The sequence below is a fragment of the Hermetia illucens genome, chromosome 3 (assembly GCF_905115235.1).
Source record: "Hermetia illucens chromosome 3, iHerIll2.2.curated.20191125, whole genome shotgun sequence".
Lineage (NCBI taxonomy): Eukaryota > Metazoa > Arthropoda > Insecta > Diptera > Stratiomyidae > Hermetia > Hermetia illucens.
The window spans coordinates 9652032-9667957 of record NC_051851.1 but is presented as its reverse complement, the minus strand read 5'-3'; the positions used below and the strand labels follow the sequence as shown (position 1 = coordinate 9667957).

The following is a 15926-nucleotide window of genomic DNA, read 5'->3' as shown; positions in this document are numbered from 1 at the left end:
GTCCACAACCCGGTGAGAGAACAAACAGACGTCATCAGCGTAGTTGATATGTTTGAGGAAAGATGTCATCGCCCATTGAATTCCTCTACCTCCTCCTGACAGTGTAGCATGAAGAACATCACCGACAACAAGAAGACCTCCGACCTCAAAAACCTTCGAGATTTTACCTAGGTGCAGCACCAGACATTTTACGCTCTGATAATAGCTTTTAGTTTCTCCAGAATGTCCCTCCCGCCTAGAGCACTCCAGATACATCCCCAGTTCATGCTATCGAAAGATTCCTCGAAGTCAATGACGAGCAAGTGCAGCGAAGATCTAAACTCCGCGCACTGTTCCAAAAAGATCAATAAGGTGTTAATGTGGTCAATGCAGGAGGATCCGAAGCGGAACGGAGTCTGCCGCTGTCAATCAAAGTTTCGAGATGTTCTTTGATGCGTTCAAGGATAATTTTAGCTATTATCTCTGTGACAGCAGGGAGCACGTAGATACCCCTCCAATTGTCACACTCTAGCCGGGTGTCCTTTTTGAATCTTAACGGTCATCCCCTTTTCCAGTCTCTGGGAAAGGTTTCGTATTCCCAAGATTTCTGTACGAGTGGAAGCAATTGTTGATAATCGTGGATGACAAGTCAACCTTAAATGTCCTTCACAGGACCATGGAAAGATTTGCGACCCCATGCAAGGTCTTTCGTGATACGGTATACACTTCTGAAATCACTGCGATCTGCGGCATCTTCCGCTTTCCTGACCAGCGTAATAGTAAATTGTCTTTTGTCACGGTGTATATTACGCTGAACTTCTCGGAATATTGTGGCGCAGGGGGGTTGGTTCGATTGATAGTTGCCACCATCGGTGTTCTCCGTGGCGGAGTAGGCCTGGATTTGGTCGCTTCTTCCTCAGAGTCTGAGCACTTAGCCCACCTCGAGTGCATTTTTCAACGTCTCCTTGAGGCCGGTTTAGTCCTAAACCTTGATAAATGCAAGTTTCTCCAAACACAGGTGAGATTCCTCGGCCACTTCATTTCCCCTCACGGAATACAGCCCGACCGAGACAAGGTGTAAGCAATTACAAGCCTTCCGCCTCCGGGGAGGTTCTTGGGCATGCTAAACTTCTATCGTCGTTTCCTGCCCAAGGCCGCCCAAAACCAGTCCGCTTTGAACGCGTACTCGTCTCGCCCCAAAACAAAGGACACACGAGAGATTGCGTGGTCTGAAGAGGCTGTCCGCGCGTTTGATAAATCCCGACAACAACTGGCTGATGCTATACTCTTGGCATTTCCTCGACAAGATGCACCACTAGCCGTTTTTGTTGATGCCTCTGACATCGCAGTGGGTGCTGCTCTTTACCAAAAGGTGAACCAAGTCTGGCAGTCGTTGAGCTTCTTCTCCAGACAGTTAAACCCCGCTCAACGGAACTACAGCACCTACGATCGAGAACTGCTCGCTGCGGACTTGAGCATTAAGTACTTCTGCTTCTCCCTAGAAGGCAGGTCGTTCACAGTGTTCACGGACCATAAGCCTCTCACATATGCTTTGAAACAAAAGCCCGACAAAACGTTCTCTCGTCAGCTTCGACATCTGAGCTTTATAAGCCAGTTCACGCCCGACATACAGCACGTGTCCGGCAAAGACAGCATAGCTACTAACGCTTTGTCACGTGTCTCCGAGGTTAACATCCCCGCCTCACTCGACTTCTCGGCTATTGCCAAGGCGCAGGAGAATGACACAGTACTTCAGAGCCTCAAATCCAACCCCAAATACAAATTTCGAGAGTTGCCCATCTTCGGCTCGAACCTCTCTCTGTGCTGCGAAGACTCGGAAAAGGGACCTCGGCCATACATTCCGGCCACCTTTCGCAAGGAAGCGTTCCACGCGGTTCACGACTTAGCGCATCCAGGCATCAGGTCAACAAATTGGCTAGTCACCGATAAATACTTCTGGCCCTTCATGAAGAAGGATGTCAATTCCTGGGCCAGAGAGTGCATCGCATGCCAAAAGTGTAAAGTCACCAGGCATGTAAGGAAAGAAGTGGGCTCATTCCCCCGCACTACCAAGCGGTTCCACACAATATACCTCGACATAGTAGGGACTTTGCGAGACTCGCACGGTTATAAGTATTGTCTCACAATCATCGACAGGTTTACGCGGTGGCCTGAGGCAATACCTCTGAAAGACATTACGGCGCAATCTTGTGCCGAAGCCCTCTGTCGAGAATGGATACCTCGCTTTGGCGTCCCTGCAGTGGTCATCACTGACCAGGGAATGTAATTTAAGTCCACCCTTTTCTCGGAGTTAGGCAAACTCCTACGGTTTAAACGCCAGCGGACTATTGCATACCACCCGCAATCCAATGGGATGCTAGAATGTTGGCACCGGACGCTGAAAGCCGCCATTATGACACGCGACGATCCGTCCTGGACCCTAGTCTTGCCTCTCGTCCTACTCGGCCTACGTACAACATGCCGAGAGGAATTTGCTGCCAGCCCCGCGGAGCTGGTATACGGGGAGAATCCGAGACTCCCAAGTGATCCGGTCTTCGCTTCAAGGACTGATGGGAAACACGGTTCCGGATTCGGTCGCTGAAACCCCTCGGTTTCATCTGGGGGCGGAGTGATGTGACGCGGCATTCGAAATTTATTTCGAATGTTGCGAATACCAGCGGACAGATGACGTCCGCTCTCCACTCAGTTTAGACCACGCTACAGGAGTGAAGAGCAGAGTGCCATGTAGGTGACGTCATCTGTCCGCTGGTATTCGCAACATTCGAAAAAATTTCGAATGCCGCGAATCCTGCCGCGCCACAAGCAGGTGCAGCAAAGATCTAGATTCAGTGCACTGTTCCAGAATGGAGGAAAGGAAAGGATCGGGAGTGGGACCTAGCCAGCAGTTGTCGATCAAGCTTTCGAGATGCTCTTTGGTGCGTTCCAGGTTTATTTTAGCTATTATCTTTGCGACAGTGAAGCCCATGGTGTTTTACGTAGGCACCTGTCGTGAGACTTAATCCTACGGTCCTCTTCAGACACGGATTGATTTTGTGACCATAATCAGAGCCCCGCTAAGACAAGCAACAACGGCACCAGTCTATACCAAGTGCATGGCTTAGCATTCATACTGGTGGATGCAAGAATTACCTAAATCTCTACCGAACTATGGAGCACCCGTGTTGATACGCAACACCACGTCGAGACCCGAAGGTCTCTTCTCGCTTGAGCACAACCACAACCACCATGAAACTCCCACTAGGGGGGCCAACCGCAAATAACCGAGCTGTCCTCACATACAACAGGAGTTCACCCGAAGTATGTGCTTTCCCGGTTCCCATGGTACCAGTATACCCCTGGTAAGGTTTCGTGACCAATTTGCCACTTCAAATGAGTCCCCGTGCAGACTCGGGTCTGATCGCCCTGATTAGACCTTTGGAGCATTCGCCTACTGAATCATGGCCGGCAAACCAAAGTGATTACAGCGTCTCCCGGTGCCATCACTATGGAGGTTCTCCTCGGCCACTTGGTTTTGGTTTCGCCGATAGGGTTGCCGCCCAATCTTCCTCGCCGCCACCTCTGAGCACCGTATCTTTGCGACAGCAGGATACGGGAAGATTTCCGTACGAGTGGAAGCAGCAAATCTGCAGTTCATGGTACAGCAATAAATAACTCCGCAGGGACCCCGCTGACCAGCCCAATAGGAAATTGTCTTCTGTCACGGCGTAAACTACGCTGAACCTCCCAGGATAACGCTCGGTATCGAAGTTCGAGCGCGTCACGCTCGCCATCACTTGCAGCGGTTAATAGAACCTTCGAACACCTTTCGTTCATCGATCTGCTTCTACGACTCCGCAGTCAGCCAAATCTTCCAGGACATGGCCGACAACCTGTGCAGCACCCGAGAATAGAACATTTTTGATGGCGGCCCAATGCGCGTCGATGTTCTCTGGAGCGTTACTCGGTAGATCTGCCATTCGATCAGCAAGATATGTAGCTCTTGCACTGTGGAGTGACAGTTTGGTTGTCCAAGCGGTCGACGTTGAACTTGGAGGGTCGCAGCTCTCTAACCCTGCCAGAAGTGACAAATGCAACACGCAAGCGAACGTAAGCGACAATCAGATGGTGATCCCTTTCGAAACCGATGTCAGCGCTTCTCTTGTTACGCACATCCAGAAAACAACTCCTAAATCTACTCCTAATCGCGATCGGTTAATTGAAACTCAGATGACCTTCTGGCAGGTTCTGTGCTCGAACATTGTGTCACCAATAATGAAGCGGTGGAAATTGAAGAAATCTTTACCGTTCCGGTCACCAAAACCATGCTTCCCCATCACATGTCCGAGGAAGGTGTTGTTATATTCCACCTTGGCATTCACATCATTCATCACGATCACAATGTCACCTTTAGGAAGCTTCCCGTGAACCGAGTTTAATTGGTCATTGAAGGCATCCTTCTCCACTATGTCGGAAGTCTCCGTTGGCGCGTAGCATTGTACAATTGTGATGCTCCTTTACTTGAACTGAAATCTAGCAGTTAGAACTCTGTCAGAAAGCGGCTCCCAGATCAAGAGGGCGCGCGTGGCGTAAGCCATCAAAAGCAACCCGACATCGGATTCGCATCTGCAACCACTTGGGTTTCCAGAGTACAAAAACACATTGCCCATCTTACTTCGCTTAGCCTCAGAATGTCCAGTTTATATCGCTGGAATTCCTGCTCAAGTTGGAGAAAATAAACATTCTGAGGACCCTCGCTACCGTTATCGAGGAACGTGCGCACATTCCAGAAACCAATCATAGACCGTTTTCGATAGCCAAAGGTTGTTGCCGTGAGTTCAGTCTCTATCCGGGGCTTTGTTGACGTTTCGCTACCAGTAGACTCTCAAAATCTGCAGCTTGCTAACCCACAAATTTGTATCCGACGAAATCTATTTAGTCGCCACTTACTTAAGCAAGGAAGGCTTTGAGTGCATTCTAAAGCCCCAACTCACAGGGCAAAAATAAGCCGTCAAAAAAAAAAATTTTAGGAACGATATGAGCAGCTCCATCCCGAAGGAAGGACACACCGGGCATATGAGTAACGACCCGTGCAGAGGACCGCCTTACTCTCCCCACCGAACAGACGGCCTTTATTATAGTAAAGGACGAATAGGCGACCAAAATCTCCATGCACTCGGCAACTAAAGGCCGGGTGACAAAAAGCTTTCTAGGAACCCCACCGCCCGTCAAGCCATGACAGCATCGATGGGTGGCGTTCAGGCGGAATCCCAAAGGGCCTGGTAGAAAAAGTACTTCATACCATCCTTGTTCTTAAATACGCCGGTACAATGACGGCGGATTCGTCTTTCCTTGAGTAGTAACCTCTCCATGTGGCGCAGAAGACACCAGAACAGAAGATGAATCCGAAAACGATTAAAGGACCTTAGCAGGAGCTGAAATGAGCCGAAAGAACCACAAGACTCAATGCTTTGTTAACGTACGGAATATTGGACAGATTGTTGGTCATTGAAACACTTAAACGAAGAACCTGCTCAACGGTGGGGATGGGAGTTGAGTTGATGCAAAGGGACAATCCCCCAGGATCGGAAACCATTCTCGGAGTCATCCCCATTCCGTTGCCATGAAAGATAATTGCCTGACATTTTTGGGGACTAAGGGCAAGTTTCCGTTTAGTAAAGTATCGGTGAAGCTCGTTCAAACATGAATTCAGGCGAGCTTGTCCACGTACAATATCCTTCGTGGAGACCTAAACAATGAGGTCATCGGCACATTGAAGGATCTTGGCCAGATTGCGGGGGGGAGGGGGCAAGCACAAGAATACTGACCGCGAATAGCGAAAATAGGGTTTCGAAAAGGACGGAGCCTTGCAGGATTACTATAAGATGTGGACAGTAGTTGCTGAATACCCATAGCCACGGATTAGCTTACAGAAGTGCAGATGGAAGTCAAGGATACCTTTCAGCTTGCATACAAGTCCGCATGGCCATACGGAATCCAATCGAAAGGTTTCCTTATATCAAGAAGATGCCCCACTGACAGCGTCCTACGACTAACTCCGAGCAAGACATCAGTTTTAAGGACAAGAAGGGCGCGCTCAACCAAATGACCTGTTCTGTTGGCGAACTGGAAGTCTGGGATAGAACCTTTGGTGGGGATTTTATCAACCCCGGACGCCCTCCTGGCTTTGCTTTTCTTGATTGGTAAAACCGAGCTAGGGAGTCTAGTTGTCAGGATTAGGCCTTGGAATAATCTAGCTTGACAGGATGGTTGGGAGTACGATGCATATAAAGGCGATCAAAGCATGAACTTCGGTTTCGAAGCTTTTGTCAAGCATGTGTAGGGCGGAGTAGTGATCTTCGAAAAAATGTTTCGCAAGGACGTTTGGTTTTTCAGGAGGGAAAATTTGTTGGGATAGGATGTATTTCTGCCAAGTCGAGGGGTGATTTTACGGATTTTCTTGTATGTATTTGGGTCCGTAGCCCACATAACGACGAAATTTATGAGCGATTCCACGACCGTCTGGTTGTGGATAAAATCCGGCTCAATAGGTTGCGGGGGGCGGGTCACTTAATCCATATAGATGAGGATGACACAGCCCGGAGTGTCTATAAGGGAAATATCTATGGTAGAAAAAAAAGACGAGGCAGATCCTGCTTGAGATGGAACGATGGCGTAGGTCAGGACGCCAGACAGCTTTTAGGGATATCGAGTTAGTGAACCTCGGCGCAAAACCGGGACGTCTGAAGTTCCTTATTAAGGCAGGTCTAGACCGGATACCGGTTGTTGCGGCATGGATGATGATGATTTGGGTTTAATTTTACGTTGGATTAAGATAGGTGGTGGAGGATGAGAATTCTTTCGCAGATTGATGTATCAACATCGTGGATCTCGTCCTTCTAATTCAAATTCTAAATAGTCTCCGCCATAAGGTGTGTTTGTAGGAGATGTTCTGGATAATGTCGTCCGGGAGGGTGATGAGGTTTCGGTAATTGAAGGGGCGCGTGAGCACAAGTTCGTCGCGTACTTCCTCAATCACTTCAATGTTTTGATGCCAGGGTTGGTTTTCAAGAATGGAAAATTGTGTGGGTTTGGATTTATGTTGATCTTGCTTCTGATCAGGATGTGGTCAAGGTAGCAGCGGCAGAACCCCACGTAGGAAATAGGGACCGCCGGGCTAAAATGGGAAAGATTACATGCAGCAGGACTTGTTGTCAGCCAACGGTGTAGCTGGCGACCATTGTTGCTGACATAGGAGTCAATCCAAGAGGTATGTCTGGTATTTAAGTTGCCCCCTAAAAATAGCGACCATAATTTGACAGGTTAGTGGGGAGGAAAAATTGTATAGTGAAGAATTAGAGGCTATAATGGCGGTGCCTTCAGCGAGGGAAGTGGTCGTTTAGTTTTTATCGAGTTGGGCTAGGTTGGTCCGGGATGTAAGCGCCCGTTTTTAGATGCTCCTCCTCGCCATTACTTGGGCAGAGTTAGGGCACTTGTTGTAGTTGGCGGGGTGGTCGTAGTTCACGCATTTGGCGTCTTGATGCACTCACCAGGCCCGTGTGCGCCGCAGCGATACTGGAGGTGGCAGTTCGGTATCGCATGACCGATCCCCTGCAGTTTTTGCACTCCAGAACTTGTTTATTCATGATTCCTTCAAAGTGGACCAACGTGCGGTTTATTGCCTTTATAAGGGCAAGATATTCAATCTAGAAAAAGGCGTCAAATATGATAAGCCACAGACCCATTCCACAGTCCTGTTGCTTTACCTTCGTTATGGCAAAGGGATTAATGGACTGCAAGCTGGAGATGCCTTGACCTTGAGGTCCTCAACGACCTCCTGTGCAGAGTAAGTATAGTCTGGGAAACGAATTATTAGCAAGGTTGTTTTCTTCGATGAGAGCGATAAGTGAAGAACTTTGCCGGGTTCTTTACGAAAAGGTCCTTGTTTTTAAGGAAGATCTGGTGATTGGAGCTTTCTAACTTTTTAATCTGGAAGCCCTTGGTGTTTGAGTTGGAGATCATGGTTTGGGCGGGTTCTACAAGCACGATTGGGCCTTTGGGCTGAGGAGTTGGAATCGTCAAAGGGTTGCTGCCGCCACGGTTTAGCCTTAGTCACAGGCACAAACGTAGACTGACCGAAGGTAATGTTTTGCCAGAAAGGGGTCTGCCAGTAGGCTGTTCTTTGTCCGAAGGCAGATGCTTACCTGTGGGTGAGAACTTAATAATAATCGTTGGCACAACAATCCATATTGGATCAGGGCCTTGAAGTGTGTTAGAGCACTTCATTCAAGACCGTAACGATACACTACAGTAGACAGTAGGAGACAATGTGGTCAGCATTGCGCTCGCCCGAGATTATTACCCTGATTTGACTCAGGTACTTATTCACAGCTGAGTCGACTGGTATCCGACGTCAAATCACGATACAAATTCCTCTGCCACCAGCGAGATTTGGACCGCGACCTTCCGTACGACAGCCTTGTACTCTAACCACTCAGCTATCCGGACACTTAAGGAGAACTTAAGCTCAACAGATAACATCGACGGGAGCCCAGGGTCAGGAATAAAAACGGAAGCGACCTGCTTCGGCTCGCCCGTTAAGGATTAACTCCCAAGTGGATTTGTCACCAATTCAATATGCAGAGATTCTGAATCAAAGCTCAGATTTTCCATCGATGACCTCAGGTTTGCCCCTTAACATTATGATCAGAATTTACTTTTGATTTTGTTTTTTTTTTTTAATTTTATCCTGGCTGGGCCATGGCCTTTGTTTAACCGGGGAAAGTAAGTCAAGACAGGTTTTGTTGAAACTGGAGGCCACCTTGTACCCTTAGTTCACATTCACGACCACATCTTAAACTTTTGGGACCATTCAGCCCTCGGCACGGTAATCACACCTTACCTTGGGGTCGGGAATACCGCTTAGTTTCAGATTTCACCTTTCGTTGACCAGAGGATCTTTTTGAGCTCCCACACTAGGATAAGGTAAGTAATCGTCACGGGAGTCCGTAAAACTAACGTGGCATTCTTTACTTCACGGAGCTTACCCCGCTTAATTCAAGGAAATATGTGAATAATGTGGAACGCGAGTTGAATCTCATACTATTGACGAATTCAACATGAGTGAAACCGTAATTGGTTTCAATAGTATCGATGGTCCCCAGAATATTCGCTTTTTCCATATATATAAGTGATATAAGCTGGACATTTTGAGCCTACGCTAAATGAGATAGTTGGAGTCTGAAGTGTACTCCTCTCCTTCGTACGGCACTATACTTTTGAACTCTGGGAAGCCTAACAGTAGCAAATGCGAATTTGGTGTAGGACTACGACGAATTGAACCGCAAAATTCGGTCCATCACAATTGTGAACCGCACCTACGAATATTTTGAAATCGCGGAAAAGCATACTTTCCATGAGCAATAAAGCATTGTTCAAGAGAGGATTCCTAAAGTTGACATTGTGATGGCGATGGATGATCTGAATGTCAAGGTAGGATCTAACAATGCCTTACTCCGACATGGAATGGGGAAGCGTAATCTTGGTGAACATAACAAATACAATGGGGAAGCGTAATCTTGTTCATAGCCATCAGCAACTTCCCTTGCTGCCTCGTTATCGGTGTCGTTAGCGACTCACGCTTCAAACACAGGGACTGCCCCAAAGTCAACTGGGTTTTGACTGATTGGCTACGAGCCTCTAATTAGGTCAAACATATCATGATCACCAGTTGACTTTGAAATTATCTTTTGGATGTGCGTAACAAATAAGAAGCTTATATCGGCCTCGCTCGCTTACCTTCGCTTCCAAGCAGAAAAACCTGTTGTCGTCCAGCGGTGGGAAAACTTCCGTAAACGAGGCAAACCCTAAGCTATTAATCCAAAAATATTAATGAGCACTGTCAGTTTGCATTACCAAAACTTCCTTTCTTTCTGATGTGAGTGAAGCTGTCGGCCATATCCTAGAAGTTCTTTACAAGATTTGGGTGACTGAGGAAGTATCGGTAAATCGATGAACGCAAGAAGTGCACCATTGCGTTCCTGAAGGAAGCAGAAGCTGCTCCAATGTCTCAAGTAACATCGATTTGGTCACCGTATACCGTATCACGAAAACTTTGACAGGTGATCATAAGATAGAGTGATATTAACGACGAACAGTTGTAAAGGCGGACTTCACCATGATTTTCAATAATACGAAATTAGGTGAAGTCTGGACGATATAGCCGATCACCGTAGAATGCGAATACGCACTGCTCCTCGAAACAGGAGCGGAATTATCTTAGCCATCGACGCCCTGAAATGGAGTAAAGCTTTATCCTAGACTACACTCATAACATCTACTTGGTCTCTCCGAGTCATGGATCTTGGCCAGACGGCTATAAATTTGAAAAAGGAGACTGCAAAAGCCGGACAAGTGACTGATGCGGTGGTCGAGATGACTGAACGCCCGAAGTGCTGTAGTACAGCTGTTTGAGTTGCATCCTAGCTTACGTCCCTTCGACGTCTCATCTGTCCTGTCCTGCCCGACCTGTTGTCCAGCTTCCTGGTTTGCCGCATTCTATCAGAGCAGTTTGGCTCCAACGTCTGCTCCACCTTTCGACCTCCCCTAGTTTGCCAATCCTTATAATAATAATATTCGTTGGCGCAACAATCCATGTTGGATCAGGGCCTTGGAGTGTGTTAGAGCACTTCATTCAAGACAGTGACAGTACACTAGGAGGCAATGTGGTCAGCATTGCGCTCGCCCGAGATTATTACCCTAATTTGACTCAGGTACTCATTCACAGCTGAGTCAACTGGTATCCGACGTCAAATCACGATACATCTAAAGCACCGCTATTTTTACTCTTGCTGCTGCCAACAGTTTGAGTGCTGCCTCGACTGGTAGACTGATGATGGCGGTTTGTGTACCACCGTAGGCTTTTCGTTGGGTCTTTACCACTGACTCTTGAAGTCCATGGAGGTCGAACTCTTTTTCTAAAGCCTGCAGACTATAGAGATCTCCGGTCTGCTAACCCTGATTTTGGCTTCCTATCCGAAGGACTTCCCAATTTGGCTCAAGAATTTATCCGCCATTATGTCCTAGGACTTCATGAGTGCCAGCATAAGGTCTCCTTTCTGGGACCGTCTAATGCGGCTAACATTATCTCCCAAAGTGGTAAGGTCGGGGTCCGCCTTCACTCTCTTGAGAATTTCAGCGTATGATCCTTCGTCACGCTAGGAAATGATGATAACCCCCGGTCGTATTCTCCTCCTATCTCTCTTTTTCCGAAGAGCCACCTTTCCCCGGTTTCCACATCCTTTTTAGGGGTAGGTAGATGACCCCCTTGTTGTTCGAAGGACGAAAAGAAGAGAGATTGATTTTTTTTTCCTTTTAATATAGCTAGAAACTTACATTCGATTTATGTAGGTGGTACTATATTTCACGTCTTAACCGTAACCTGCACACAAACACTTATATCTAATATCAAAATATATCTTCCAAAGCTTCATATAAAGACAGTGCTTAACTCGTGATTAGTATTGAATCCATTTACAGGTTTAAGTTCCAGTCGACGACATTTACAAGGACCCGCTGGTAGTTTATCAGATAGTTTACACGGCATAAATACGGGAGCGTTAACAATACCGCCAGCACCATCGCCACCAACCAGTGTACCCCCACCACCGCATATATGCACGGCACCTGGTAGCAGTGGAATTCTAAACGATGGCGTTAACGACGATGACGATGATGATGATGACGAAGATAATCAAGATTTATTTATAAATGATATACGATTCGATGACGACGATAATAATGGCGAAAGTGTATAGTTGATAATTGGCTAATTAGAGACAAGCTAAGAAATTAACTAAAATAAATTTAAAAAACAAAAATATGTAAAATTATAAAATTAAATAAAATTAAAACAACCAAAAAAAAGAAAACAAAAAACTCCTTAGGCTCACTAAAAATTAAATTTAAAATTTTATACATACATGTATATTTTTTTTAAAAAAAGAAGACATAACGGTTAATTGCAAAAAAATAAATAAACGAAACAAATGCGATTCGTGAAAGTAAAGAACAAAAAAAAACAGTCACAATTCCGAAATAAAGCTACTAAAAACAAGGGAAATAACATAAAAACTAGATGAAAATTTAGAACAATATTCAATTTAAAATAGAACAAAAAAGGATTTAATTAATGACATAGAACAGCCCAAGAGGTAATAATAATTTCAAACAAATTCTCATCACTTACACAACCATGAAAATAACAACAATAAAATTAAATATAATTTATTATGAATATCTAAACAACTAACACGTGTTTATTTCATTTGATGGAAGTAATAAAAATCAAAATAAATAAAATATGTAGGAAAATATTTATATATTGTACTAGATCATAAATTTTTGAGGAAAAACAAAAGATATTTGTTGTAGTTATTTTTTAATTCATATTTAATTCATATGCATCATTTTAAAATGTAGAAAAATCTCCGAGTTATATCTAAAATTTTTTTTTATTTTTTCACTTATATTGAAGAATGCCACCACGATAAATATTAAAATGAATTTATTAAATTATATTCAATGGATTGAAACACAGAAATACTATTTAAAAATGGTATATTTTGGTTTAGGACCATATACCTCTATAGTCTGATGCCAATTCACATAAACTGAATTATTTTGGAGGAAACCTCGCACCTTATTCTTACTATCTTAGCAGGTAGTTGGTATGCTCCCAAAAATCCCTGAAGGATCCTCCTTTGAACCAATCGTTTGGAAGGGCCTTATAACATCCCAATTTTTATATCGACTCACAATTCGGTATTCAATAGCCATTGGCCCTAGTGTTAAATAAAATGAGACTAATAGTAAACTGGTATGATTCGTGCTTTAAAGCCACTTCGCGTTGACAAATAAATGGTTTAAGCAAGCATACCCTTATTTAGGTCTTCTCAACACCCTCCTACTGTGAAGTCTTCTGAGTCTTCAAAGTCTAACAATTCATTGGCAGTAATCAATCTTCTATATCTATCCTCGCAGGGTAGCCCCATGTGGGAGGACGAAATCCAATTTTATCCCTTCTAAGGGATTTATGTTGTCGTGATAATCTTGATCAATGCTCATCACAATCTTTGGAAAGACATATTTATAATGAACACCAAATATCCTTGGGTAGTAATATTGAGTTCTCCAACCATGCTTTGAAAGAAAGGCCTACAACAGAGGAACAACCTACACTGTCTCCTAATGCCTGACGTTTTCTACACCATTATATTATTCGACAGTAGTTCAGCAATACTTCACTTGAAATAACACGGCAAACGGTGGTTATTCCAGCTAATAAGGATTCTATTTCCGGCGTTATTTACTTCTATAAGGTCACGTAGGAAAACCTATCAAAAATTGCTCACGGAATTACCACACCCGGCAGGGATATCCACGGAAGTTCGAAGTTGTTTTCAATGCTTTGAAGCCAATCTCCAGTGAATCCTCGTTTTAGCTACTTCTGCTGCACTTTACCCCCTGGCCAGTACCGACTCACAAGCATCGCGTTTTTTCTTCGTTTGACATCAACGATCTTCTCCTGAGTCCTGCCACACGGCAGCATATGATACAGATACTCGCAGCATCGACCGCATCCTCACAGTAAGGCATTTCGTCTACTTAAATGGAACTGACAGTCCAGCAGACTCTGAAGTTCCCGCTGAACTGAAGATCAGCTAACCGATACTCGATACGATTCAAGGTTCTGTTTTAAATTGAGCTCTTATCCTGAATTCGTCCCTAACCAAACGACGAGTGCCAAATGAGCTGGCCCGATTTTTTGATCCTGTTGGCTTTGTGGCACCCGCGACAGTTTCAATCAAGATGCTTTAACCGTCTTCGCATTACATGATGTTTTGATATACTTTCCACGGCTTTTCAGAACATCAGAACAGACAGGTATGCACCGTGGTCCCCTGGGCTCGCCGCGAAGGCTGCAAGGACTGCGTTTGAATCTCCTCTATCACGGTAGTCGATTACTTTATCTGAGGTCCCGAAAACGTATATTCAACACTTTTTTGACAGATGTCCTGTGCATACTAAGGTCCAATTCTTAGGTCGTGCTTTACTGGATACGCTGAAGTCTTTTATGTGGCTAGTCAACTAAGGAAACTCATGACCTACCCCTCCTCATCAAATTAACATTCCGTAAAATCGACTGAAAATCTCACTGTTTACGCCAGTCACGACCTCTTAGCCACGCAAGGATTAACGATAACTATTCTAATGTCATCTCTCTCGCAAGGATTAAGAATAACTATTCTAAATTCTGGACTGCATTTATATACCCAAAAGTAACTTTGCACTGCGTTTGAATAAGGCTGTTATCAGCACACTTTCTTGCTCTTCCAAAAGCCAGTATACAATGACCGATTTGCCAGCATGGATAATTAAAAAATGTCCTGGAGAGTGTGTTAAAATCAAAGAACAGAAGCTATAATCTCGTCTTCCTTGATTCGCTCATCCAGCCATGCAAAAGTTTCACACAAACCGATCACCTGTTGGAAGGGTTGTTGGTTCCTGTATCGCCCCAGCCCCAGACCCTCCCATATACATAGTATGGCCATAAGTCCTGTCAGTCAAACAAATCTTTATTTCTCACGAAGTAATAAACCAAATCAATCGAAAAGCACTTCATTAGAAAAGGGAAACATCGAGCTTTCGAACAAAAAAAAATTATTCAAAATGGCCGCCGCTAGCAGCTGTACAAGTCCAAAATCTGTGAGGCCATGCATTGATCGCTTCACGCACGGTATGAAGCGGGATTTCTCGAGCTGCACACACGATGCTGCCCTTCAAACTCTCCAAATCGGTGTAAATTCGATCACAGGCAGTCTTCTCTAACTTAGGCCAAAGGCTGTAGTCCAGAGGATTCAAACCTGGGCTGTTTGAGGCCCATTCATCCGCGGTTATGAAGTCAGGAACATGCGCCGCTAACCACTGCCGAATTATCTTGGCTTTGTGAGCGCGGGCCGAGTTCTGCTGGAAGCACCACGGCTTTCTAGCGAATTTAGATTCACTTAATGGCTCGACTACATCTTCTAACATATTTTCGTACACGCTCCCATTGGTTTTGACACCGGCCTCGCAGCATGGATATCAGTTACTCCGTGATATGTGACGCCCCACCATACCATGATACAAGTCGGATAGTGACGACGTTGGACTCGCAGAGCATTTTCTTTGGCTTCATACTAATTATGAGCATATACTCGATCATTTTGTCGGTTGAATTTTTCCTCGATCGTAAAAATCTTTTCATCAAAAAGTAGAATTTTGCGATATTTTTTTACCGGGAAATCGTTGCAGAAGAGCAGCACACCGATTTCGCCGTATTTCCTTCAGTTTTGGTGTTAATATATGGCTAACGCACCGCCGGTACACACCGAGACCGAGAACTTCTCGTAAAATACGACTCATACTTCGAGTTGAAACAGCCATTACCGCCAACATTCATTTCTGCTTGCGGCGAGGATTGCGACGAACATGTTCATGCACAGCATGAACGACATTCGGGCACCATACAGAGCGCGGGCGCCCCTCCCGCGACCTGTCAACCACATCAGCTGTTTCGCGATATCGAGCTAATGTCCTAAAAACGAATCCTTCGTTTACCGGCAGATTTTTGAACAAGCTATGAATCTCGTGCGGCGTATTTCCACATTGGTGCAATGCAATAATCGCCATTCTTTTTTCGTAGTTACCGAACTTCATCATGTTATCGTTCACGCGCTACTGAGCTTCGAAACCTGAAAGTCCGACGGAGGTGGGGTATGGTTAGGTACTCTCCGGCTCTACTGTAACGCCGGTGGATGATCCGTAGGGATATTGATCCTGCTCTTTGCCAGGAAGGAGATCAAATTCGGTTATAGGTGATAGTCACGATTTGAACTGAATATATCCAG

At 45.2% G+C, this 15926-nt stretch overlaps 1 protein-coding gene across 6 annotated transcripts in view; it reads left to right on the top strand.

Moving 5' to 3' along the window:
• The window catches only part of LOC119651139 (dorsal-ventral patterning tolloid-like protein 1), a 729793-nt gene extending 714563 nt beyond the window's left edge, over positions 1-15230 (top strand). For 2 of the 6 annotated variants that reach the window (XM_038054535.1, XM_038054538.1), the window contains one exon: positions 11515-15230. In XM_038054535.1, the coding sequence (XP_037910463.1) occupies positions 11515-11792 (278 nt within the window). In that variant the 3' untranslated portion in view covers positions 11793-15230. Of the gene's footprint in view, positions 1-11496 lie in introns of all 6 variants that reach the window. The other 4 variants (XM_038054534.1, XM_038054537.1, XR_005249427.1 and 1 more) reach the window with 3 other exon arrangements.
• The last annotated feature ends 696 nt before the right edge of the window (positions 15231-15926 follow it).